Raw genomic sequence first — 14,546 nt, 5'->3', positions numbered from 1 at the left:
CCTCATCCCCAGCCCGGACTTCCTCTCTCATAAGTGGGGTGGTCTTCCCTGGTCTAGCTAGGGTACCAAACTCCCCCTCAACTCTGGGAATGGTCCCCCTAGAAATAGTGGTCACCTCCACATCTACAACATCCCTGGCCATCAGGGCGACAATCGCTTTGAGAAAGGAGACCTTGGGGACTTCCCTAGTGGTGCAGTGGTTAAGACTCCGTGCTCCAAATGCAGGGGGCCCGGGTTTGATCCCTGGTCGGGAAAGTAGATCCCGCATACATGCCGCAACTAAGAGTTTGCATGCCACAACTAAGGAGCTGGCGAGGCACAACTAAGGAGCCCGCTTGCCACAACTGAGACCCGGCACAACCAAATAAATAAATAAACAAATATATTTTTAAAAAAAGAAAGAAAGGAGACCTTGCCAGCCCCACCTAAACCACAGTCCCCTCCGACCCTTCCTGAGCACCACAGTTGCTATGCAGACATCAGCCCTATTCCCCACCTGGAGCCCCGTTCCTCGTGCACCAGCGGAGGGGCCCTCACCTGGGTGGTGCTGTCCCTCAGCGTGGGGGAGCGGCCCCGGCGCGTGGTGGTGGTGGCCATGGTGGTGGTGGTCTCCATGATGGTGGTAGCCATGTCGGCCAGCAGGGTGGTGGCCGTGGTCTCCGCACTGAGCAGCACGGACGGCCCCTCCCCCACCAGGCGCAGGTGGCCCTCGGTCCGCACGTTGGGGTCGCTCTCGGCGGCCAGCGCCAGCACCTTGAGCCCATTGTAGTAGAGGCCGGACACCTGGCCCTGGAAAGGGCGGCCCTGATCCCGGCCCCCAATCTTGATGGCAGCCTGGCTGTTGAAGATGGTCAGCTGGCGGCCTGGCGGGGAGGGGAAGGGGCAGGAATGACAGACGGGGGGGGGGGGGGGGGGGGCAGGCAGTGGGGTGGGGAGACCAGAAAAGGATAGGGAGAATGGATGGAGATCCAAGGGAGGGAAGGAGGGGTGGAGGTGGAAACCAGCAAGTGGGGGTGGGGTGGGGAGGGAGAAAGGAGGAAGGGGCAGACACCAAAAGGAAAGTCCTTGTCAGCCACTAGCCCAGCCCAGCCAGGTAGGGACCCTGGACAGGAAGGATCTCCAGAACACACTTGGGCTGGGAAAGGGGGCCCAGCTCCCCACTCTCCCCACCATGCTCATGCCTCTGGCCTTCCCATCCCCCCTCCTCTCCTGCTCCAGGGGCATCTCTCCCCTTCTTTCCCTTCCCTCAATTTGACCCCCCATCTTCCCTCTGTGCTTCCCCAAACCTCCCACACCCAGTGTCCAGCCCCAAGCCACAGAACCCTCGGAAGCAGCAGGTAGAGGAGACAAAAAGGCAGAGACAGAGCAGCGACTGCCAGGCCACATGGTCAGTGCATGTCAGGGCAGGGATGGAGATGAGACCGAGGGGTGGACAGCGCATGGGAGGAGCGCCAGCGTGAGTGAGGCTGGGAGCAGCCGCGGACCTCACGCCACCCTCCCAGCCACCACCAGGCCCTCTGACCTCTGGCCAGGTCCCCCTCTCTCCTCCTCCCCTCCAAGGCCCAGCCACTGCCTGGGGATCAGGCCCTGGAGAGCAGAGGCCTTCCTTCCCCGCCAGGATGTGCAAGCACAGAGATGGAAAATGTTAAAGGGACCTTGCTTCGCTCGCTGACAGCCAAAAAAACCCCACTCCAGCTCCAACCTCACTCTTTACTTAGCAGTTTCACCTCAGAATGCCCACCTGGGTGGGGTTTGGCTGTTCTGTTTGGTTTTAATGGATCTGGGGGTCAGTTTAACCCTCTGAGTTTGTTGCTTTGGTTTGGTTTTTAGAAAAGATATTTATTGTGTTTAAGTTTAGATTTAACTTTGGTTTTGATGTTGCTTATTTTTGGGGGGAGAGGGTCAGAGGAACTACTAAGTTGCCCCCTGCTCCCCTGGACCTTCAGCTGCTGGTGCTGGGGGTGTTTAAGACCTGGCTTAGCCCTTGTTAGCCTCTGGTTAGTGCTTTGTTAAAGATCTGGTTTAGAGTTACGTGCCTGTAAGCCCTGCCCCCCAAACCTGGGCTGAGGACAGTCCAACTTGTGAAACCCACACCCTTGTTGGCAACACAGGTTCCTTGGGACACCCAGGCCTCTGGGGCACCCAACCATCTGTCTGGCCTCTGGTCAATGATCAGCCAGGGGTGTGTCTGCTCGGCCCGTCTGTTCAACCTCTGTACCTCCTCCAGCTCTCCCTCCGCCCAGCACCTCCCTCAGGCCTGGAGCAGGGTCACCATCTTACAGATGGGGGAGCCGGAGCCCACAGAAGCGGAGAACTAGTGAATGGCAGCTGGACACCAGACCCAGAGAGGCCCTTGAGGAGCACTGTGTCCAGAGTTTATTCCCGCATATGAGAATTATGAGAAAAACGAAGGGGAGAAGGTTCACAGTGGTCAAATGAGTTTGGAAAACAAACATTTCACAATTACACAAGAGGTTTGTCTCTCACAGGACCTCTCAGAGCCTTTATTAAAATCCATGTCCATATGCATCTCCAAGAGGAAGAAACAGGATTCAGACTTCTCAAGCTCATTTCACCACAAATCTCTCTCTCTTTCTCTCTCTCTTTTTTATAACCACAAATCTCTTTATCGTGAAGCATCTCATGGGACTTATGCTTCACAGGACATGTTTTGGAACTGGATTCACTCAGTAAATATTTATTGAGAACCTACCACACGCCAGGTGCTGACAGTAAAGCAGTCCCTCCAAGAATGCCCAGCTTTTGTTCTCAAATACTTTCCTGCTCCTCATTTCATCTCATCCTCACAGCACCCGGTGTGAGGCAGGCTGAGCCGGGATCACCAGCGAGGGAACTGGGGCTCGGGAAGGGGAAGCCTTGAGCAAGGCCATGCAGCAAGTGAGCTCCTCCAGCCACACTCTGGGAAATGCTAGAGTATGTGGCCAACCCTTCACTTTCTAGAAGAGGAAGCAGAGGCCTAAAGAGAAAATGTGACCCTGCAGCTAGTAAAGGATGCCTGGGCTTCCAAACCGCCGGCAGGAGCTCTTCCCTCATCTGGACCACAAGTCCCTCCACCCCCACCCCCCTACCGGGCCTGTCCGGCTCTCCCTACCCTTGGGGTCACAAGTTGTCCCAGCCTCAGCCCAAGCTGCTCCCTTGGCCTCTCTGATTCCGGGAGAAGGAGGTGGGTAATGGAGAGGAAGCTACACAGGTGAGCCAACTAGGCCTCTGGGGCCCCACCCACCATGAACTCCTCAAAGGGTTAAAGTTCACCCCGCTGGAGAGAGCAGCCCAGTGTGGCTGGGGGCTGTAGGTTTTAGCGATGTCTGTTAGTCCCTTTAACTTTTTGTCCTGTTATGGATTTATCACATCTGGTTATCAGCATGTTTAGTCCCCGCTGGCCACGTTGGGGGCTGGAAGTGACATTGGGGGTTTTAGTTGGGGCAGGCCCCAGTGGACATTTAAAAGCACAGTTATCAGCTGGTTAGGTGGAGGTTTAACAGTTCTACTTCCCCCCTAGAGTTTAGCCTTAGAGGTACAGAGCTCGCCCCCTCTCCAAAGGGAATGGGATGGCTTTGCCCTTGGCCCCAACTTCCCTTGGTGACAAGTGGCCTTCTCCCTCACACCCAGCAGCGCCTCACACATACGGCCGCTTAGCCAGCCTGTTCTGTCTTCCTCATCAGCTCAGCAGGCACAGGAATCCCCATGGGATGGCCACCTCTTCCCCATCTCCTAGTCTCCCTGCAACCTCCACTGCTTCTAGGAGACCTTCCGGACCAAGGTGGGCCCGTTCCAGACATGGCAGTCCCACAGACACTCTCTCAGGGTGGCAGTCTTTCCAGTAGGATCTGAGCCCCCCACTCTTCCCTTTGCTCCTCAGATGACCCTGGTGGACCCTTCCTACCCGCCTTTGGATCCTAGGACCAGCACTTGCTGCTTCCCAAAGCCTTCCTGCTTCTCAGTGTGCTGTGGCCCTCAGGTGGCCCTTGACAAAACCTCTGAGCCAACAGGGCAGCTCCCTCCCAACCCGCACTCCAGCCTGCTTTCCTGGAGGGGTTCCAGGATCTCCCCTATGACCCTGGTCCCTTCCCAGGTTTAGAAAGAGACCAAGGACTCTCCGTCTTCTAGGAAAAGCCCCTCCCCTGCCCAAACCACCACTCTAAAAGACAGGGACCCTGGACAACAGAGAGGAAGGGAACAACCTGGCCGGACAATTGTCCTTTTACTAGGGGGTGGGCGATGGGGAAGGCACGGATGGGGAAAGAGAGAGCTCTGCACCTTTAAGATAGTGTTTTTAAAGTTAATTAATTAATTAATTCTGGTTAATTACCTTTGTCGAGCAGCCATTCATCTACTACTCGACCAAGCCGGTAGGGGATTCTCTGTCTAGCAATCGCCAGGCGCTCGTTATCAAAGTTTCCTTGGAAAAGTTTAGAAAGACAGTAGGTTTCTCAGGCGGCGAAATTAGAAAAGTAATTATGCATTTCTCAGGAGACTCAGAGTAAGCAGCGACATTCAACGGAGAGGGGGCCAGGTCCACCCAAGGCGGGAGAAGAAACGCGGGTCCCTCGTCCTCCCTCCGGTCCCCCTCCCTAGGCTCCCATGCAGAGCCAGCCCCACCCTGGGGGCGGGAGCGACCCAAAGAAAAAGAGAGGGACAAAGAAGAAAAGGAAAGGGGAAAGGAAGAAAAGGCAGCCGGAAGGTCAAAGGTCAGAGGTTAAACAGGTTTGTCTGTGCTCTCCCTGTCTGCCCACTTCCTTCCCCATCCCAGAGCGGGGCAGAGGGGCGGGGAGGGGCATTTAGCGGGTTTAAGTTGCGGGGGGGAGGCCTCGGTGGCCGGCGGGTTACTGCGTTTAGAGGGCTGTTTAGAAGTGGGAGGGATGGGTTAAGCGGGGGGTTTATGCGGCATTTAAGGGGTGGCCCAGCACACGCATTTAACAGTGAGATTTCAACCACTTCTCGAAGCCCCCTCGGCTCCCTTTACCTTCTGTGCTCAACCCCCAGCTTCCCCTCACCTCCCACCCCACCCCACCCCACCACCAGCTTCCACCTGAATCCCCCCAAGCCCCCCGCTGCTCTCACTGCAGGCACTTCCGGCTTCTCACCCTGGGCACAGGTGCCTGCTTGTGGCAGCTGGATGTCACCCAGCCGCCTCGCCCACCCTTTGCATCTCACCTCTTCCACCCCTGGTCCACCCTACAGGCGCCCCAGCCCTCCTCTGCCTGGCGGCACCTTGCTCTCTTCCCCTCTCTCTCAGCTTCATTCCAAGACCCTCAGACTCCTGTCCGCTCAGGTCCCCTCTCCTTCCAGCCCTGGGGAGCCCAGTCCAGCTCCCACTTGAGCCTTCCTCCTTCAGGTTCCTCCCCCCACAATTCCTAACCTCCACTCCTCCTCTCAACCCTGGCTGCCCATCTGGATACACACCTGCTCTTCTCTCCACTCACAGGGAGGAAGGAGGATGTGTGTGTGTGTGTGCGTGTGTGTGTCTGTCTGTGTCTGTGTGTCCTGTGGGCTCTTCCCCAAGGCTGTGGGTGACCCCAAACTGCAGCCGTGGAAATAGAAATGATTTCCTTTGGAAATCTGGCCGCTCTGCCCACTGAAACCACTTGCACGATCTCAGTAACATTCATGCCGGGGGCATTTCCCTCTCATCTCCCACTGCACAGCTGTGCTACCTGCCCGATGAGACCTGGGCCTGGGCCTGGGCCTGCCTGCGTACACATCCTGTTAATGAGCCCATGGTGTATTCACACGAGCATGGATGGGGCCTCCCTAGGTGCTTACGAGGCAATGAGACCCTGCCTTCCCACAGATTCCACAGGTTCTGAATCCACAGATTCAGGTCACTTGTGTTTCAGACAAAAATGGATCATCCATTTGTTTAGTCACTCAACAAACATTTCTTGAGTGCCTGTTCTGTTCCTGGTGCTGGGTACTGGAGATGCAAAGATGAACGTCCAGTCCTTGACCACCGGGAGCCCCAGCCAAGCAGGAGAGACTGGCAAGTGACCAGCAGTGTCCTGTGTTCTGTTAGAGGTAGCACAGCCCTGGGGATGGGGCTGAGAGGGGCCCTAGAAGACACTGGAGGAGAAGTATAGTAGCCAGAAGAGTGTCAGATGGGGGAAGGGAGGGAGAGGGCACACACAGACAGAGGCAGAGAGGCAGGAGGGCAGGAGGCGTTCAGGGACCTACCTGCACTGGGATAGCTGTGGGTGCGTCTGTGTGTCTGTGTGTGGCATGTATTTGTGTGTGGGTCCTGAGAAGACGGGAAGAATGTATGTGTGTCTCACCGGCACACATAACAATTCTAACAAAAGCTCCGTTTACACAGCACCTCTGAGCACCTCTGCTACGCCACGCCATTCTAGCACTCTCCTTAGGTTATCTCACGGAACTCTCACAGTACGGCTATGAGGTAGATATTATCCCCAACTTTCACAGGTAGAAACTGAGATCCAGAGGAGCTAAATGACTTGTCCAAGGTCACACAGCTTGTCAGTCGGAGACCCAGGATTTAAAGCCTGGTCCTGCTGACTCGGAGTCCCTGGGCTGTGTCTCTGAGCTCCCTGAGTCTGGGCCACGCACACTGCTGTTGCTCAGGGTGACTCTCGGCTTTCGTAAGGGATCTGCTGTCACAGGGCACACAGGCAGCCACCAGGCCCTCAGGGTGCTCTGCTTGGCAGGTAAGGGGGCACCCAGTGGCCTTCCGCACCCCAGCCAGGGGTCCCTGAGGAGAGGAGAGAAGGCGTGACTCCTCTAACCTCGCATCCAGCCTACGGGGCTCCAAGGGGAGGAGCTCTGGCTTGACATGGTAAAGCCTTCATGCTCCCCAAGTCCAGCCTTGTCCAGTGTAGGCTGGTGTCTTCACTGCTACAAAGGTGGCCCTGGTGTGTGTGTCTAAGACAGAGCGAAGTCTGATGCCCGCAGAGCCTGGCCTGTCAGTGTCTGCGCATCTGTGGGACTCAGCATGGGAGCGTTTGTGTGCCTGAGTTGCCCTACACGTGCCCAGGCCCTGGTGTAAGCTGGCATCCCACTGTAGGGCTCTTTTTTACCTCGTGTCTGTCTGACCGTATGAATATCTGCAGTTGTCTGTGTGTCTGGGGCTGGCCTGTGTGTTTGTCAGCCTCTGAGTTTCCTAGGGGCCCGTGTGGTTCTCTCTATTTCCAGGGCCTGCCTGAAAGCGTCTGGGTACAAGCCTACACGGCTGTGAGCCGTGAGCCCACACTGGCGTTTTCATCCTAGCATGTAAGCGGGTCCATGAGGGTCTGTGCACTTGAACCTCTCACTGTCCTTCTGCCCACGGCTCTCTCAGCCAGCACGGGGCAGCTTCTCTGGGCAGCACTTCTGCCAGGAGAGGGGCTGAGCCCGAAGACGCTCTCTCTGCTTCTCAGGGGCTGCTTCTCAGTCGGCACCCGCGCGTGTGACTCTGCAGTGCTGCTCAGCCTGTATCTCCACATCTCTGTGTTTCTGCGGTTCTTCTGCAGTACCTCCACGTCCCCTCCCTCTTCATCTCCCGCACTGGGGCTCTCTTCCTCTCCCTCCCAAGGCTCTGGCCACCTCCTCTCTCGCTGGCTGGGTCTGCACGACAGCGGCTCCATATATCTCCCTGCACCCCTCTGGGAGCTGCCTCCGTCTCCGCTTCTGTCTGGGTGACTATTTCCATCTCTCTCCCTTGCTCCTCCTCTGGTTTTCTCTCACTCTGAGGCTCTTTCTCTGCCTCCCTCAGATTCTTGCAGAGTCTCTGCCTCCTCATTTCTTTCAGGTCCTCATTTCTGTCCCTCCCCTGTGCTCCTCAGACCTTGGTTTGTCCTCGGCCACCACAGGCTGTCACACTGTTGAACTGGGTCTCTTTGCATCCCCGTGCTCCCCCAGCCCCAAGACTGCAAGCTCCCTGCAAGCAGGGGCTGTATGCTGTGTCCTCAGGGCGCGGCACAGGACCTGATACTAGTAGGTTGTCGATGAAGGTTTGTTGAAGGCACTTGACCTATTTTTTGCTCTCGTTGTCACTTGTCGCTCTCTCCTTTTCACCATGTCCCTTACTTCTTGAGACCCTGGGGTTCCTTTTCTCTGGGTCTCCATGGTTACTTCTCTTCCTTTATCGAGATCACCTAATATGAACCTTTGACTTGCTCTTTGTAAAGACCTGGGTTCTTGCCTTGGTTCTATCCTTGGGAACAGTCCTGCCTCCTTGCCAAGATCCGTTTTGGGTTACTTCTGGATCTTCTCTCTTTGGTTTCTGCATCTGCCTCCCCATTTCCGCCTGTCCCTCTTTTCTCAACTCATCCTTCCCTCAATTACGACAGACTCTCCCTACTTCTACCTTCCTTCCCTCCTCTCCTCCCCCATCCACAAACTGGACCCTGACCTTGCATCCTTCCCTGTTCAGCTGTGCCGCCTTCCTCCTAGCTGACCCACTCCCACAGTCTCGCCCCCACCCTACAAATCCCAACTTTTCCCTTTAGCCCTGCCCCGCCATCGTCCCGCCCCTACAAGCCACGCCTTTCCCGCAGCCGAAAGCCTCGCCACTTAACCCCGCCCCCGGTGCAGGCAGCTCTCCTATCAGAGGCCGCCCCGCCCGCCCTGCCCCGCACCTCCCCTGCGCCCCGCGCCGCCTACCTGCCGGGTACCGCTCGTTGACCGGCCAGCTGTCCACCTGCAAGGTGGCATTGCCACCGCTTCGAGTGAAGCGCACCACGTGGTATTTGCCGTCGCTCACGATGGCGTTGGGCTCGTCGATGGTAATGTCGTCCGTGCCCACGTTAAAGATCACCCCCACGGTGCCCTGGTCCTGGGGACAGGGAGGTAGAGGTCAGGGATCCGGAGGGAGAGACCGTTCACTCCTTCTAGAACTCCACCTGTGAACACCACCGGTCCAGCTCGGCAGCATTTAACAGCTTCACAACACACCTCCCAGCCGCGTCTTTACTGGACCTTTTCACCTGCCCAAGGAGGTGGGCAGGCTTGTCCCCTCCCTGCCTCATATGCAAGCAAGGGAGTAACTGAGGTTCAGCGAGGTTGGGGAAGCCACCGTGGGGTGCACAGCATGGGCCTGGAGCACTTCCACTGACCACACCTGCCTGTTGCTTTTTGGTTCAATCAAAATGTTCACAAATGTTCACAGGGCACCTCCTCCATGCAAGGGCCACTGAGCCTCCAGGCCCCAGACAGGGACGACCAAGAGAAACCCAGGACCAGTGGGACCACAGAAGGTGGAGGCTTCACCAAGGCACAGCCAACAGAGAAATCCACAGAAGCCAGCCCTGTGCCTGAGGAGGGTCTGGCCTCCCCACTCCTCACACCTCCAAGCTCAACCCTCGCCTCCCCTGGCTGTTCTGCACTGGGCGAGTCCCTGAGGGCTCTGGCACCAGGGCATTGGCAGGTGTCAGCCCATGGAGGTCAGGCCTGAGTGCGGGGGCAGCCCCTTTGCAGTCAAGGGGGCACAGGCGCAGGGTCTGGACTGTGTGTTCTGGAGGGAGTCAGGTATAGAAAGAGATCAAGAAGACAAACCATGTTGGGCTTATTAAGGGAAGGTGAGCTTGGGGGTGTAATGGTAGAGGATAGGGCCAGCAGCTGGGAAGGGACAGGAAGAGGAAAGACAGGGACTGAGGCCTGGAGAAGGGGAGCAGAGTCAGTCTGAGCAACCTCTCCCAGGCCCAGGCTCCAGAGAGGACCTGCATAGGGAACCCTCAGAGGCCACCCAGGATCCAGCCCAGGAAGAGTTCTGTCCATGGTGCCAGGGTGAGAGGGAGAGCCTCACTGAACCCCTAAATGGTGCCAGGTCCTCTGTGGGTACTGTACACACATGCTGTCTTCATCCCCACAGCAACCCTCTGAGGAATAGACAGCATCCCATTCTACTGAGGGGGAAACTGAGGCTCAGGGAAGCTAAGTAACCTCCCCCAATCTCACAACTCATAAGGACGGACCCCCAGATTTGAACCCCAGTTGGCCTGACTCCAAAGCCAAGTGCTCCCTCCCGCTTTGCCCGCCAGTCTCGGGAGACACTGACTCAGAGTGCTGGAGGTGGGGGTGATCTGAGAGGCTACTGAGGCCAACCTTCCTTCAAGACCAAAGACGTCTAAAGAAGCCAGTGGAAGGCCCACTCGGCCCTAAACCTGAGCCCTTATTCCATTCCCCTGTACTACCCAGCAGCACCCCCGAACTCGGCCTCCTGAGTTCCTGCACCCCTCCTCCCACACAGGACAGACACTCGCACAGGCTCACACAGTCACGGGGACCAGATCAGCACGGAAGACACTACACTCCTGGAGTCTTCCTGAAAGACTGTTGCAGTCCGGCCTGGGCATGAGGAAGCATTTAGTTGCCACCTCCAGCATGCAACAGGGCTGAGGGGCTTGGTGGCCCTGGGTGTGGGGATGGGGTGACTCACAGACGGGGCAGGGATTGGGGTTTTGCAGAGAGAGCTGGGGGGGCAGGATGTGCAGCCGTGGCCCACTTGAAGATCCACGCCCTATCCCTTCCCCACTGTGGGTCCAGTTCTCCCCCTCCTAGAACCTGGGAAAGACACACGCGCACACACATACAGAGTCATACACACACACTCACACACACACACACGAGTCATACACACTCACACACACACACACACAGAGTCATACACGTGCAGCGTCCCTCAGATGCAGCAAAGCAGGGAAACTGAGGCCGAGCTTGCCTAACAAAGGGTACTAGCAAGCCGCATTCATCCACCACCCACAGACTGACGACATCCAGGGAGAAGGGCTGGTCTCTGCTCCCCACGTGAGAGGAACAGACCTCAGTACTACTGTCAGTAATAGAACAGCATCAGCCCCTTGGGTGCCTCTGAGGGTTTCTCCCCACGAGGCTCAGCTGGGTGGTGACAACGGTCAAGGAGCAGAAGTGGTCTGGGAGCCGGGATGGCAGAGGGCTGTCCAGGGCGGCTGGAAGGCAGGACACCTGCGTTTCCTAGGAGGCAGCCGAGCCCAGAGCCCAGAGCCGTGCACTCCAGGGGAGAGGCAGCTCCCAGAGCTGCTCCCCACGTGAAGTCAGTTGTCACTTCTTTTAAAGTCATTAATTCCTAATTCCCCAATTACCTCATTAGGCGGCGGTGGGAGAACGAGGCCGCTCCTACAGCAAATAATTATGGGAGTCAAAATTAATTTGGCAAAGTGGAGCGACGCTTTATTAGAAACGTCAAATTGCTTTTCTCTCATTTTGCTGCCGCCTCCCCACTCTCTGAGAGCTGCTAATGACGCTGCGGTGGGAGCTGATATATCACCAGGGGAGAAGGGGGCTTGGGGGCTGCCCCAGGGGGCTTCAGCCCGTCGGGTGCCCAGCTCTCCCCTCAGAGCTGACCTCTCTCATGGCTCCCACGCTTCCTCCAGGGCCCCCGACCCTCGCCAGGCTCCTCATCCCAGGGGCAGCCCCGCCCCGCCCCGCCGGCTACAGCACGAGGCACCAGGCCTCGTTCCTCCATAACCCTCGTTCCTCCATAACCCGGCACCAGGCGAGGGCTGTGGGCAACTGCTGGGAGGGCAAAGGAGACTCCTTCTCCCTGCACCCTGATCCCCCTGCCCCTTCTCCTCAGCACTGGGGAACCCTGTCCCCTAAACCTTCAGGCATATCAACAGAAGTTGTCAAATGAGGCGGACACAGTGCACCACAGATCTGCTCACCCAGGTGGATGCTCACAGGTGCTCAGGACATTAGTGGACACGGTGCTTCCCACGGGCTGGGCAAGGAGTGTCCTCAGTGCTTTATATACATGGTCTCGCTTATTAAACCTGCGAGCATCGCTGTCCGCTTATCATGCCATTACACAGATGAGGACACTGAGGCTCGGAGACACAAGGTGATGCACTAGGGCAGAGCAAGGACGCGGCAGAGCTGGGACTCAAACCCAGGCATCTGCTCCAAAGCCACACACCACCTCTCAGGACTATGTGATGAGAGAGCAGCAGCCCTCACTCACAGAGAGGGACCCGGAAACACAGTCACACCTGCCACGCAGAGTCAGGAGACTGAAACAGCAGCAAACGCCACACTGCCAAGAAATACAAATATAGAGCGACACACCCGATCAGAGGCCACGAGACTGTCCCCCACGGCGCCGCCCCCCAGCACTCCTGACACGATCAATGTGCACGGGGCCCACACTGTCACATACAGTCACCGTCCGCACTGCCTCTCACGCAGGTGGAGACGCTCACACGCACGGAACTTGCAGGCCTTCTCCCCAGGCTACTCCTTACTCTGCTTTCCTTTCCCCCTTGTTTCCCTGCCCGGCCTCCCAGGCCCGGTGTCCATCAGCTGCCACTTCTACTCCAGCTCCGCTCTGTCCACGGTCCATCTCTCCTCAGACCTCCTTCCTTCCCTCCCTCGTGTCGGGGAAGGGGTGTGCAGGCTGGGGACCCTGCAAAGCTGTCGTGTAAGGAGGGGCCAGAGCCCAAACGAGCCTTCTCCCCTGGCTCCCTCACTCCCCTGAAAGCTCAGGGCCCCCCACTCAGACCCTTCCAGCACACAGAGCCTGGCCAGCCTGTTCGACCCTCCCAGCTCGGGGTCCTGGCCAGGGTCACCATGTGGGATGCGGGCAGGGAAGGAAGGGGGCCGTAAGCGGCTGCATAGGTGGAAAATGGAGACTGAGGTCAGAGGCCCAAGGGTTAAGACAGTGGGCCGGGGGCAGGGGAGAGGCTAAGAGCACAAATGAAATGCAGCAAGGCTTGAGGCCACAGGGAAGTGTGTGGGGCCAGAGCAGAGAGGGGGAAGAAAAGGGGCCGCCCGAAGACCAGAGTTAGGATGGAAACTGTGAGAAGAGGAGCCACAGGCATGGCGGGGGGCCTAGAGGGAGGCAGTGGGGAGCAGCAGAGGGCGAGGAGGGGAGCTGGGCAGAGAAAAGCAGAGCTGGGCAGGTTCGGAGGCCAGAGCAGAGATGTGGGGTAGGGCCGAGGTCAGGGAGGAATGAGCAGGGCTATGGCCAGAAGGGCTGTAAGGGAGGCCGGGTAAGGGGGCGGCTGGGAGGGCAAAGGTCATGGGAACAGTAATCAAGGGCAGGGAGGCCCGAAGGAGGGGACAGGAAAAGGTGCAGGACACAGTGGGAGGCATAGGCGGTGCAGGAGTGAGCAGGCAGCAGCCCAGGGCAGTCACAAGATGGGGATGTTCCCACAGGCTGCAGGAGAATGGCCGGGAAGGCTCAAGGAAGCCCCTGAGGTCTCAGGGTGGGGAGCTGGGGAGCTTCAGGTGAGCGGAGGTGGCTCTGGGGGCCTCAGTGAACAACCGGGAGGAGAATGGGTCTCAGGTGCGGAACCACAGACTGGAAACCCCAGCACTCAGGGAACAGAGGTTCTGAGGGCTCCACGGGAGGGAAAGATGCGAGGTGCTGGTCCCATGGCAAGAGAGGACTGAGTGGATTCGGGGCAGAAGGCTGGGGGGTCGGGGGTGCCAGCCCCGCGTCCTTACGATGTGCAGCTGCAGGTAGTCTCCGAGGCCGGAGGCACTGTCCACCCGCACCAGCACGGCGCTCCGCTGGTGCGTGCTGAAGCCCACGGCCAGGCGGTCCATCCTCGTGCTCGGCCGGTCGTTGGGAGGCCATGTGTAGGTGATGAGCGCTCCCCCCTTCCCAAAGATGTATGTGGTCCCGGCTGCAGAGAGAAGGAAAGGGAGACAGAGATACGAGGTCAGGAGGGCGAGATTAGCAGGTCCTTGGGGCTGTGACCAGAGCACTGGGACACCAGGTTTAGGGTACGGGGGCTTCAACTGTGATACCCACAGCGGCCACCAGGCCCTGCCCTCCTAGGGAACAGTTGACAGGCGGGTGCCTGGGTGGGAGCCCGTGCAAGCGCGCAGACAGATGTAGCCGCCTCATCAAGAATTCTAGCTTTAATTACAGCAAAACAGAGAGGTAATAGAGAGAGTGACACACAGAGAGAGAGAGCCCGGAGAGAGGCTGGCTGCAAGGGGACAGAGAAGATCGCCAGGGACGGGCAGGACCCAAGGGGCCTGGGCCTGAGCCACTCGGCTGCTCCCAGGGCTGGCAGAGGTGACAGGTTCGAGTATGTACTTGTGTGGGGCCTGAGTTGAGCAGGCACCAAGGCAAAAGCAGCCCCAGGCGATGGCGGCCGGAAGAGCAGGGGCTGTTCCTCTGACTCACAGCCTGCAGGCTGGCCCCGCTCCAGCGCCTGCTCCCCACCCCCTCCCAAGCCCCTGCAAATCCTGGTCCCACTTTGCCCGGACTCCCTGCTTCTACTCTCAGCTAGGGGGCTGCCTGGGTGCCAAAACGGGGTGTGGGGGAGGGGGGGTACTGGAGCCCTGCCCAGAAAAGAAGAGACAGACAAGGGGGTGGGGGGGTAGAGATTGACAGCCAGAGGAGGAAGGAGGCAGAGAGACAGATGGACAGAGAGGGACAGAGAGGGGTGTAGGTGAGAGAAGGCGGGAGAGTGGGAGCCAGAGATGATGAAGGGATCCCTCTCCCTACCCTCTCCCATCCCACCCTCTCTCCCCCTCTGTCTCCTCTTTGCCATCCGGCTGCTGCTGGGGCGGGTGTGAGGTCCCTAACGATCTCAGCCCCAAAA

General features: G+C 58.1%; 1 protein-coding gene across 43 annotated transcripts in view; it reads right to left on the bottom strand.

Moving 5' to 3' along the window:
• NRXN2 (neurexin 2) overlaps nucleotides 1–14,546 on the bottom strand; it is a 108,803-nt gene that overhangs the window by 15,428 nt on the left and 78,829 nt on the right. For 33 of the 43 annotated variants that reach the window (XM_067748526.1, XM_067748527.1, XM_067748528.1 and 30 more), the window contains 4 exons: nucleotides 13,435–13,616; nucleotides 8,617–8,788; nucleotides 4,331–4,420; nucleotides 538–863 (listed from right to left, as the gene is read on the bottom strand). In XM_067748526.1, coding sequence (XP_067604627.1) covers nucleotides 538–863; nucleotides 4,331–4,420; nucleotides 8,617–8,788; nucleotides 13,435–13,616 — 770 coding nt within the window. The remainder of the gene's footprint in view (nucleotides 1–537; nucleotides 864–4,330; nucleotides 4,421–8,616; nucleotides 8,789–13,434; nucleotides 13,617–14,546) is intronic. The other 10 variants (XM_067748532.1, XM_067748533.1, XM_067748549.1 and 7 more) reach the window with 1 other exon arrangement.

This window comes from Pseudorca crassidens, chromosome 9, assembly GCF_039906515.1.
Source record: "Pseudorca crassidens isolate mPseCra1 chromosome 9, mPseCra1.hap1, whole genome shotgun sequence".
NCBI lineage: Eukaryota > Metazoa > Chordata > Mammalia > Artiodactyla > Delphinidae > Pseudorca > Pseudorca crassidens.
Note: the sequence above shows the minus strand (reverse complement) of the source record. Positions and strands in the feature narration are given on the sequence as shown.